The 12,464-nt window shown below is 44.4% G+C and overlaps 1 protein-coding gene across 3 annotated transcripts in view; it reads right to left on the minus strand.

Annotated features, from left to right (window-relative positions):
* The window catches only part of MKLN1 (muskelin 1), a 180,155-nt gene that overhangs the window by 34,217 nt on the left and 133,474 nt on the right, over positions 1 to 12,464 (minus strand). For all 3 annotated transcript variants that reach the window (XM_034764311.1, XM_034764320.1, XM_034764329.1), the window contains one exon: positions 7,327 to 7,456. In XM_034764311.1, the coding sequence (XP_034620202.1) occupies positions 7,327 to 7,456 (130 nt within the window). The remainder of the gene's footprint in view (positions 1 to 7,326; positions 7,457 to 12,464) is intronic.

Raw genomic sequence — 12,464 nt, forward strand, 5'->3', positions numbered from 1 at the left:
GTGTCTGATTAGAGTCTGTCGTCTTATGTTCTTGGGTTCTAGACACCATCCCAGTTCTGCAAGGATGTGAGGTGGCATCAAGTCCTTTCTGTCCATCCAGGGACTGATGGGAGAGAAGACTGACTTGAGCCTGAGTTGCAAGGGTTGCAGGTGAGGTATGGCAAGCAACATCACGTATATGCACACCACCATACAGCCTAACATTCCAAAACAAGTCTGTATATTGCAGCCAGGCTTGATTTTATCTTGAGTAATACCAATTATAAGGACAGGAACCTGTTTGGCAAATACGCTCTCTCTGACCTGGAATCAATCATAGCTCCCATTAACTTTCAGGGGAATGAAGTGATTTTTCTTAGTTCAGTAGGAGACCCAGCTGGCTGAACAGAGAGAGAGTGAGTGTAATCTAGGCTTGTTACAGTCTCCTGCTGGAATCTGCCCTGATCAGCCAACCAATTTAAGGGTAGATGTGGATGCCCCATTTCCTCAGGTGCATGCACCACCACTACCAGGCACATTTTGCAACAAACTCTTGGGCCAATGGAGTGTCTGAAGGGAAGTACCTTGTACTGGTAGTCATTTGGCTGCAGAGTGAATCCCAAGTACTTTCTATGGGTCAGTGGATGGCCACTTGTAATTATGTGTCCTACAAGCTGAGAACCATGAACCAGTTTTAAGTCTGCTGAAAAGGAATGAATATAGGCAAACAACACAGGAATGCAGGGGCAAGATTAGAAAGGCAAAGGCACAAAATGAGCTCAAACTAGCTACAGGAATAAAGGGAAACAAGAAGACTTTTTATCAATACATTAGAAGCAAGAGGAAGACCAAAGACAGGGTAGGCCCACTGCTTAGTGAAGAGGGAGAAACAGTAACAGGAAACTTGGAAATGGCAGAGATGCTTAATGACTTCTTTGTTTCGGTCTTCACCGAGAAGTCTGAAGGAATGCCTAACATAGTGAATGCTAATGGGAAGGGGGTAGGTTTGGAAGATAAAATAAAAAAAGAACAAGTTAAAAATCACTTAGAAAAGTTAGATGCCTGCAAGTCACCAGGACCTGATGAAATGCATCCTAGAATACTCAAGGAGCTAATAGAGAATGTATCTGAACCTCTAGCTATTATCTTTGGAAAATCATGGGAGACTGGAGAGATTCCAGAAGACTGGAAAAGGGCAAATATAGTGCCCATCTATAAAAAGGGAAATAAAAACAACCCAGGAAACTATAGACCAGTTAGTTTAACTTCTGTGCCAGGGAAGATAATGGAGCAAGTAATTAAGGAAATCATCTGCAAACACTTGGAAGGTGGTAAGGTGATAGGGAACAGCCAGCATGGATTTGTGAAGAACAAATCATGTCAAACCAATCTGATAGCTTTCTTCGATAGGATAACGAGTCTTGTGGATAAGGGAGAAGCTGTGGATGTGGTATACCTAGACTTTAGTAAGGCATTTGATACGCTCTCACATGATATTCTTATCGATAAACTAGGCAAATACAATTTAGATGGGGCTACTATAAGGTGGGTGCATAACTGGCTGGATAACCGTACTCAGAGAGTTGTTATTAATGGTTCCCAATCCTGCTGGAAAGGCATAACAAGTGGGGTTCCGCAGGGGTCTGTTTTGGGACCGGCTCTGTTCAATATCTTCATTAATGACTTGGATATTGGCATAGAAAGTATGCTTATTAAGTTTGCAGATGATATCAAACTGGGAGGGATTGCAACTGCTTTGGAGGACAGGGTCATAATTCAAAATGATCTGGACAAATTGGAGAAATGGTCTGAGGTAAACAGGATGAAGTTTAACAAAGACAAATGCAAAGTGCTCCACTTAGGAAGGAAAAATCAGTTTCACACATACAGAATGGGAAGAGACTGTCTAGGAAGGAGTACGGCAGAAAGGGATCTAGGGGTTATAGTGGACCACAAGCTAAATATGAGTCAACAGTGTGATGCTGTTGCAAAAAAAGCAAACATGATTCTGGGATGTATTAACAGGTGTGTTGTGAGCAAGACACGAGAAGTCATTCTTCCGCTCTACTCTGCTTTGGTTAGGCCTCAGCTGGAGTATTGTGTCCAGTTCTGGGCACCGCATTTCAAGAAAGATGTGGAGAAATTGGAAAGGGTTCAGAGAAGAGCAACAAGAATGATTAAAGGTCTTGAGAACATGACCTATGAAGGAAGGCTGAAGGAATTGGGTTTGTTTAGTCTGGAAAAGAGAAGACTGAGAGGGGACATGATAGCAGTTTTCAGGTATCTAAAAGGGTGTCATAAGGAGGAGGGAGAAAACTTGTTCACCTTAGCCTCTAAGGATAGAACAAGAAGCAATGGGCTTAAACTGCAGCAAGGGAGGTCTAGGTTGGACATTAGGAAAAAGTTCCTAACTGTCAGGGTGGTTAAACACTGGAATAAACTGCCTAAGGAGGTTGTGGAATCTCCATCTCTGGAGATATTTAAGAGTAGGTTAGATAAATGTCTATCAGGGATGGTCTAGACAGTATTTGGTCCTGCCATGCAGGCAGGGGACTGGACTCGATGACCTCTCGAGGTCCCTTCCAGTCCTAGAATCTATGAATCTATGAATGGTGGAGGCAAGCTTTATCATTCTGAAACTCAGGTGGCATATGTATTTGTTCATTCTCCTCAGGTCTAGGATAGGCGGAAGACTCCCTCTTCAGGGGGAGGAAATATTTAGAGTAGAAACCTACCCCCTTGTACACCTGAGGTACCAGCTCTATGGCTCTCAGATGTAGCAACGGGGCCACTTTTTGCAATAGGCTCTCATGAGAAGGGACCCTGAAGAGGGCTAGGGAAGCAAATAGGATAGGGAGTCAGTGTGGTAATGAAACCAATGGCAGCCATGGGAAATGACGTCCAACATCCACTTTCTGTTGTAAGAGTAGACCACGCCCAGTGGAAAGGGGCAAGGCAATCGCAAGCTTCTGATGCAACATCAGAGCTCCACATTCCCATCAAACCTTCTGCCTCTGTGATGCTGCAGGGGGAATGACTGAGGACAACAACGGGTGTCCCCTGCAGTAGTGAGATCTTTTTCTTGGCGGGTAATCTGGCTGTCTGCTCTGGGAATAGGACTAGGTCTTCTGCTGTGATTGACAAGGTTTACAAGACCTCACCTGGATTACTGTGGTTTCAACGGCAGGGTCTCTGCGGTCTGTGAGAGGAGGTCCTGGAAAGCCTTCGAGTACCACCTGTACCAGGGCCACTGCTTCATGTGGTGACTATGACAATTCCTTCAGTTGGGGCTGGATTTGTTGCTGTCCCTTCATTGTTTGATTGAGTCAGTGGCCTCCCTATTGATGCTGCTGGGGAGCAGGATCTCTTCCTCTTCACTGAGAAACAGGAGGATTTGCTCCAGTACATATAGGATGATAGTCCCCAGTATGGCTAAGAGAGCATGCTATGGGGTACTGGCTAGGTTGAAGTTGGCCAGCCCAGTGCCATTAATATTTTGCTTGAAACAGGGCTTGGAATGGGAGTCCTCCGACAGTAAGGGATAGGAATCCCTACTTGATGCCAGCAAGAACAAACAGGGGTCAGAGCGTGATGAAGAGTATTCTTCCTCAAATGGTAGGGACAGAGTGGTGTTCCCCTGGGGCCAGCTGCTGTTTTGGTGCAGAGCATGTCTCCAGTTCTTCCTTGAGGTACGACCCTTGACAGGCTCAGCTATTGGTGCAGGTGTCAGTAGTGAGATTGGCACCAGACCAAAAGCCCCTTGCGCCCCACCAGCTGACCAGCTTGCCTCCTCCAATTTCGGAGATGTAAGGAGTTTGGAGGCTGTGTCTTTGGAAGAGTGACATTGAAGTCCTCCTTGTGGGGTGGTTCCATGTGGCGCTTGGAGTCATATTTATGCTCCATCTGGTCTTGCCTCTTGATGCTGCCCTTTGGTGTGAGGGCACGAGCACTGTCAGATTCAGTGCTGATGTAACTTGTGCCATTGCTGAGGCTGCCCATGCCGAGATAGTTGGCGTTGAGGTTGCAATGTTATTGGCATCTTCTTTGAGGACTTCTTCTCTCCGGAGGCCCAGAGTATGGTATCTGCTCAAGGGAGCACTGACCAAAGATTTTTCAGCTCCAGTCTGGCTGTTGGCATCTCCTCAGGGTTAACAGTATCCCACAGACTGGTCTATAAGATAATTTGAGCCAACTGTCCCTGGACTTTTGAGTCCTTGGGGAGAAAGACTGGTACAGAGCATCTATCAGGGTTATGGTTCTCTCCCAAGCAGAAAAGGCATCAGATGTACATTGGGCTAAAAATATAACTGAATTGTAAGACTTTGGGATCTGATCCTACAACTGAAAACCAGGAGCAAAATGAAGTACAATGCATTAAAGATACTAACATGTAAAACAAGCATCCTTAACCGCATTTCAAGGGATGAGTCAAGTTTATATTACAGTGGCCTATGTCAGAATTATTTTTTACTAAACCAGTGCCTCATTACTAAACATTCTGAAAGGGGTTCCAATCCAGACTTGCTTTCTTTGACCAAAGTAATTCTTTGACAGCATTTGTGGTTTCGAATATAATAGGCCTTTCTTCTGTTCTTGTTAAAAACAAATAATTCTAACATTCCCTTTCACAAACAAGGGAAATGTTCAAAGTTGTTTATTTACTTTCTCAGACATGAGGACAGCAAACTGAAAAATCTATTCATAAATGATTTCTAATGAATCATTTAGTCACAGTCTACTATTCAACACTAAAGGGGGCTTGAGGGAGGGGGGAAGAGGGCTAATTATTATGCTCTCATTTGTCTGACTAACTGAAACGTGCAATTAATATACTTGGCCAGAGAAATGTGGCTCATTATGCTCATTAGTCATAAGACAAGTCTGGTTTCTAAAATCTGAACTCATCACAGGTGTTCATTAAAAAGCCACACACACACAAATGTTTGCCATTTAGATTTTCAAAACTGCAGTTCCCCTCAATAACCGAGTGCTAGCAGACTAGTAAAGGATATTCTTTTTTTAAACTGTGGGCACGGACTTTTTGGGGGGGGAGGGGGTCCTACTGCAGCGCCAAGCACAGAGAGGGCATTTAAATAAGATTGTGAACAGAATGCAATCTGGATCTCCCTCAGGAAGACAGTGAAGAGTTAAAATAAATATATCTATATATCTATATATAGATATATATCTCACATCACTTTGCAGGAAAAGTATCATGAACTTTTATCCCTTGTTTGAGATTTATTCAATCTTTAGATGACTAAATTAACCCAAGTGAGCAAACTAAACGAGCAAAGAGCAATTTATGAGAGTATGATTGAAATAAGCAATAACCAATGTACTTGCCTTAAAAAAAAAAAAGATCAAAATAAGGGGTGGAAGCGGTGTTTTTAAACATAAGTGATTTGTTTCCCAAATAAACAGAAGGCAAAATTACTTGCATAAATGAGAAACTCTTACAAATATACACAATATTCTCAGAAATATAATGGCACACAGAAAAACAACAGTTTTAACTTCCCTGCTGAGGGTTGAATGTGACAGGGAATTTCACAATTAAATAACAGGCAATAGTTCTAGTGAGTTATGGCCCTTCCTTTACTTGGCAAGGAAGACAAAACTGGTGTTTATATACTTTAACACAGTTTGTGCACATACAGAAAATTCCTTCCTTCTTTCATAAAAAGGGAAATGTACATCAGCAACGTTGTAATTTTACCCTAGAGGGAAAAGTAAGTGTCAGACCTAGAAGATAAACGATTACAGTGTTTCTGATTCTGTTATAATCATTCTTGCATGTAGTGTTGTAGCTGTTTTGGTCCCAGGATATTAGAGACAGAGTGATGTAATATCTTTTACTGAACCAACTTCTTCAGGTCTTTTTCTGAAGCAGAGCTCTGTGTAAGCTTGCCTGTCTCACAAACAGAAATAGGTCCAAAAAAGAAAAAAAAGACATTACCTCACCCACCTTCTCTCTCTAATAATCATTCTTAGGTATTTCTGAAAGCACCTGTCAACAACATGGTATTCTTGACAAGGTTTTAGAACCAAAATGATTCTCTTTATAGATCATAATACAGAGATGGTTGCAAGCCACATGATCCATTCAAACAAACTTGAACTACAGAATCTCTCTGCCAATGTCAAGGGAAGGAAGAAAGAAAAACTAAGGCAAGACTTACATATGAAGTCTTACTAAAAAATGCTAATAAGGCAGAATGGGCCCAATGCAAAATTCACTGAGGCCAATGGGAGTCTTTCCATTAACATCAATGGGCAGTAAATGCTTTGAGTGTGGAGTGCCACTATGCGTAAGTCACTGCCTCAACTGCACCGTTGAAGAAATCCTGATCTAGGCCTTAACTTCCTTTTGCCTAGACAATTGCAATCCACCACCCCCCCCACACACACACACACTGCTTCCCTTCAACCCCTTTCTCCACATTGCAAAATACCTGCTACCTGCCTTTCAACAGAGAAAAGGTGCATCAAATCACCCATTGATTCTCTCACAATTCCACTTGCTTCCCTATGGATCAGTTCAAAACTGTTCATTCTCCTTGGCAAATTCTACATGGAGACCAAGCTTAACGCACAAATCTGTTCTCCTCTACTCCTTTAGTCCCTTCATTTCCTTTAGCATAAAATTTCTCTGTCCTATTACAGAAGCTGGCTACTATCAAGTGGCTTGTGCCATCTGGAATACCTTCCCTATATCTCTGCCTCATCAATTCTACAGCTCATTTCTTGTCTTGGCTGACTTTATATATCCCTGAAATAATGAGCTGGAAGAGAGACTCTTTACTATTTTGGAATATTTCTTGTATGAAAGACGCTGTAAAAATAAGGGGGTATTATACTGCATTGGTTTAAGGAACAAACTATATGTAGAACTTCTTTTGTTTTCAGTATCTGCCAGAGATTGGGACAAAATATTTTAGCAAATTCTTTGCTAAGATTCCATTTTTATAGGCTGCAAGGTGATGAGCATTCATCATTTGCTAGAACGAGGGAAATAATATAAGTCACATAGCTAGAAGGCCATCAAGACTGTGGTGAATGGTAAAACCTAACAAACTGTGATTTACTTGTAAGCCTTAAAAATAGTACTGGTGAAGATCCCAAATTCACAGCCCTGGAGAATTAAGTCAGCCATTTATTTAACTAACAGGTACAGAGTGGGCAAGAGAGTGCAAGCTCTAGTTGGATGTCACTATTGTCAACAAGCCATTGTGACCTAACAGGACTACAGCCTCTATCCTCCACCACTGAGGTCTTATCTTCTGCTATATACCTTAAGTCTTTCATCTATACCAACAAGACAACATTATACAGTGAAGCTCTTACCCATCCCTGAATCTTTCTTGGTGCCATCTGATATGATATCCACGTGATCGCTGTCAACATCATAGCTGAAGAAATCATTCAAATAAGTCTTCGATCTTTGCCCACCAAATACATATAAACAGCGGTTTTTCTGGAGAGGAAGGAAAACAGATGCTTAACTTTTGAACTGGGCTCAAGAAAACAAATTCTTAGCCAACCAGCTCTCAGTAAGCATTTGCAAAAACATCAATGAATCATGAAAACAAGCAATAGTTCAGGCACATTTTTAGTTGGAGAAGGGAAAATTATTTACATCAGTGTGGCTATTTTGGCATATGGGAAATGTACAAAAAAAATATTAAAATTGAGCTCACTATATTTTTTGATTCCTGCCCCCACAAAGATTTCCCCAGAAAAAGAAGTTGATTTAATTTGGCAAACAGTTTGCTCTTAAATGAAAGATTTACTGGGGTAACCTTTCAAACATAGTATGCTTACAAATCCTCTCATCTTTCAGCGTTTTATGATGTTTTGATGACATGGGTAAACTAAGACGACATTTGTTTATTTAAACTCTACGAAACTATAAGCCCTAAAACCAGAAGGGACCATAACATCACCTCCTCTGACCTCTTGCCTATCACAGGCCATTACATTTTACCCCATACCCGTATATTGAGCCCAATTATTTTAGTTAAACTAAAGCAGTGTTTCCCAAACTTGGGATGCCGCTTGTGTAGGGAAAGCCCCTGGCGGGCCGGGCCAGTTTGTTTACCTGCCCCATCCACAGGTCTGGCCGATTGCTGCTCCCAGTGGCTGCGGTTCGCTGCTCCAGGCCAATGGGGGCTGCTGGAAGCGGCAGCCAGTACATCCCTCGACCCGCTCCGCTTCCCGCAGCTCCCATTGGCCTGGAGCGGCGAACTGCGGCCAGTGGGAGCAGCAATCGGCCAGACCTGTGGATGGGGCAGGTAAACAAACTGGCCCGGCCCGCCAGGGGCTTTCCCTACACAAGCGGCATCCCAAGTTTGGGAAACACTGAACTAAAGCATTTCAGTCCTCAAGAGGACCGGCTGTGCCACAGGCAGCGAACACGATACCAAAGTGCCATCAGTGCCCATGGCCTTGCAAAGGCAGGGAATTGACTTGGTGTGATATGCCCGATGATCCTAGCAGGCAATTCCCCACACTGTAAAGGAAGATAAAAACCCACCAAGGCACCTGCCAGTCTGACCTGGAGAAAATTCCTTCCCAAACTCCAACTCTGGAGGTTTGACCCTGGGAGATGAGAGCAAGACTCACTAATCAGTCATCTAAGAAAATGATTCACTGTAACACTTCAAAGAACTGGTCCACCCCACATGGTATCTCTGATGCCACAGAGCAAGATTGCACCCAACCCAACCCACCAATTGAATTGAGAATAAAAATTCCTTGTGGACCCCTGAAGCCCTGAACCATGACATTTGTTTATCATCGTCTGAATGTAGAGCTGCAGGTGTCATGACCATGTGGAGGGCAACGTGTACAGTCATCCTCTCCCAGGCCCATGAAGGAAGGTGATGAACAGGAGGATTTCGCAGATCCCAAGGCCAGAAGGCTCCACCATGAACACACGATCCGAAGCTGGACTAAAGCATCTCTTTTACAAATATATCTAATCTCATTTTAATGAGATCAGTGATGAGTCCACCATCTCCTTTGATAAGATGTTCCAATATTTAGATTATCCTGACTGCTAAGAAACAATGTTTTATTTTAATGTTCAATTTATTTAACTTTAACTTCCACCAACTGGATCTTGTTATGCTCACTGCTTCCCAACTCGGATCCAGGGCCAGATCCTGAAAGCCCAGGGTGCATGTAACTCTTGACTTCAATTACGAGTTCTGCACATAGAGAGTTAGCAGTACTGGATCCTACCAATATCAGATCAGCAATGAAGTGATCTAGTAGAACTTTTTCCATATTTAACTACTACAATCCTGTTTGAACAGGCAGTAAAGTTACAATGCTGTAATTGTGATAAAATCATTCTCTATGGTAAACAGTCTCCTAGTCAAATACACAAGATCATGACTTCACTACAGAAACCAAAAGAAAAACTGGATCACGAGAGAGAAAAGTTATCCAAATACAAATGTATTCATATTAGACACACAATAGACAGAAATGACTAATCAAATATACCAGTTGTATGTTACTGTTTTTCCCCAAGGATGACCAATTAAAAGTCCCTCTGTGTAGGTACATTGCTTTTGCTCTTTTTCAAGTATTTTTTTTAAAACAGACAACGGTCTAAAATTTCCATAAGCTGAGTTTGTGCAAACAGGTATGTGAGCACAACACACACAAGTTCACACAGTTACCTGAAAGAGTATTTTGTGGGAATAACTTAGCAATATTTCTAAATCTTTAGAAGGCAATTTGAAACAAAGTGGAACTTTGAAAAAAGTATCTTCTACTAAATCAAAGGTGGGCAAACTACGGCCCGTGGGCCACATCTGACCTGTGGACCCTCCTGCCCGGCCCCTGAGCTCCTGGCCCAGGAGCTAAGGCCCGGTCCCTCCCCTGCTGTTCCCCCTCCCCCGCAGCCTCAGCTCACTGAGCCGCCGGCGCAATGCTCCGGGCGGTGGGCTGCGAGCTCTTGCCAGGCAGCACAGCTGCGGAGCTGCGGCCTGACCCGGTGCTCTGTGCTGCATGGTGGAGTGGCTGGCTCCAGCCGGGCAGCGCAGCTGACTGTCCTGGTGTTCTGGGCGGCAGAGCTGTAACGCCGCCAGCCACCGGGCTGCATGGGCTCCAGGCAGCATGGTAGGGGGCAGGGAGCAAGGGGGGTTGGATAGAGGGCAGGGGAGTTCGGGGTGATGGTCAGGGGTGGGGATAGGGGTCAGGGCAGTCAGAGAGCGGAGAACAGGGGGGTTGAATGAGGGCAGGGATCCCGGAGGGCGGTCAGGAAGGGGGGGGGGGGGGTGGGGGGGGGAGGGGGGGGGGTGAGAGGAGGATGGGTTGGGGGGGCGGGGGGCAGTCAGGGGACAGGGAGGGGTGGATGGGCCATGTTTAAAAAAGATGAATTTAAACTGGAACGGGTACAGAGAAGGGCCACTAGGATGATCAGAGGAATGGAAAACCTGTCGTATGAAAGGAGACTAGAGGAGCTCGGGTTGTTTAGTCTGACCAAACGAAGGCTGAGGGGGGAATAGGATTGCTCTCTTTAAATATATCAGAGGGACAAATACCAGGGAGGGAGAGGAATTATTCCAGCTCGGTACTAATGTGGACACGAGAACGAATGGATATAAACTGGCTGTGGGGAAGTTTAGGCTTGAAATTAGACGAAGGTTTCTGACCGTTAGAGGCGTGAAATATTGGAACAGCCTTCTGAGGGAAACGGTGGGGGCGAAGAACCTGTCTGGTTTTAAGATTAAGTTAGATAAGTTTATGGAGGGAATGGTTTAATGGAAAAACATGATTTTAGCCAAAGGAATACCGTGCCATGGCAGGTAAATAGTATAATGGCTAACAAGGGTCAGGCTGGAGACTCTTGCCTACATGCTCGGGGTTTTACTGATCGCCATATTTGGGGTCGGGAAGGAATTTTCCTCCAGGGTAGATTGGCAGAGGCCCTGGAGGTTTTTCGCCTTCCTCCGCAGCATGGGGCAGGGATCGCTAGCAGGAGTGTTCTCTGCCAATTGAAGTCACTAAGCCACAGGATTTGGGGACTTCAACAGCAGAGTCAAGGGAAAGGGTAGGGACGGCTTTGTGGCCAGACCAGATGATCATAATGGTCCCTTCTGACCTTAAAGTCTATGAGTCCCGGGGGAGGGCCGTCGGGGGCAAGAAGCGGGGGGGGAGTCGGAGGGTCAGGCACAGCCTCCCCTAACCATACAATTTCAGAAACCCGATGTGGCCCTCAGGCCAAAAAGTTTGCCCGCACCTGTACTAAATGAACAGAGATAGGAATTCCTAAGGGATCAAAATACAAACACAATAAATCACTACAATTTAAATTTTATGTTTTATGTTGGCAGTATTAAAACAGTGAAAAATAGAATATACTACTAATCTATACATATTGTAAAAATCTAATCTCAGAGGCCTGGTAATATGTAAAAACCATGCTTAACTTCAATCATAAAGTTCATATTGTCACCACAATTCTTAGATAAACGTACAGCTGAATAGCGGTTAGGCATTTAAGGACACATTTTTGAAAATCCTCAGTGCCCACAATTGAGGGCAGATTTTCAAAAAGCTCCGATCACATTTAAGCTCCGACATAAGTACAGTAACCAGTTCTGGTCCCCATAATCCAAGAAAGAGGTTGATAGAGACGTAGAGGGTTCAGAGAAGAGCCATGAGAATGATTCAAGCTAAAGAGACTGAGCTGCTTGAATCTAACGAAGAGAAGGTTAAGAGTGGACTTGATGGCAGTTTATAAGTACCTACATGGGGAACAAAAATTTTATAAATGGACTTTTCAACCTAGCAGACAAATGTATAACAAGATCCAACGGCTGGAAGTCAAAACTAGACAAATTCAGCATGGAAATAATGCATAATTTTTTAATAGTGAAGGAATTACCCATTGAAACAATTTACCAAAGGTTGTGGCAGACTCTCCAAGTCGGGCAATTTTTCAATCATAGCTGGAATGTTTTTCTTAAAGGTAGCTTTAATTCAAACATTTAATTAATTCATGGAAATTCTATGGCATGTGTTACATAGGAGGTCAGACTAAAAGATCACAGTTGTCCCTTCTGGGCTTGGAATTTATGAAATAACCAGATTTACAAGAGTATTCAGTACCCGCTAGAGCAGTGGTCCACAACACGGTGCCTGTGGGCGCCATGGCACCCGCCGGGGCATTTATGTGTGCCCGCCTAGTGCCCAGCAGGGGAGAGAAGCCGTGGCCCCGGGCCTGCCGGGGACAGAGAACTCTGGGGCTGCTTGGGGCGGCAAAAAGCCAGGAGCCAGCCCTGGCCAGAGCCCTGCTGCTGGAGAGCCAGAGCATCGTCCCCTGGAGGCGAGCCTGGGCTGCGGCGGTGAGAGGGGCTCCTGGAGTGTGTGAGGAGCCGGGGAGGGAGGGAAGCGGGGCCAGGGTTCCAAGGAGGGAGAAGGGGTCCTGCTGCCACCACCGCTACCACCACTGCTGCTGCTCTGAG

Source organism: Trachemys scripta, chromosome 1 (assembly GCF_013100865.1).
Source record: "Trachemys scripta elegans isolate TJP31775 chromosome 1, CAS_Tse_1.0, whole genome shotgun sequence".
NCBI classification, from domain to species: domain Eukaryota; kingdom Metazoa; phylum Chordata; order Testudines; family Emydidae; genus Trachemys; species Trachemys scripta.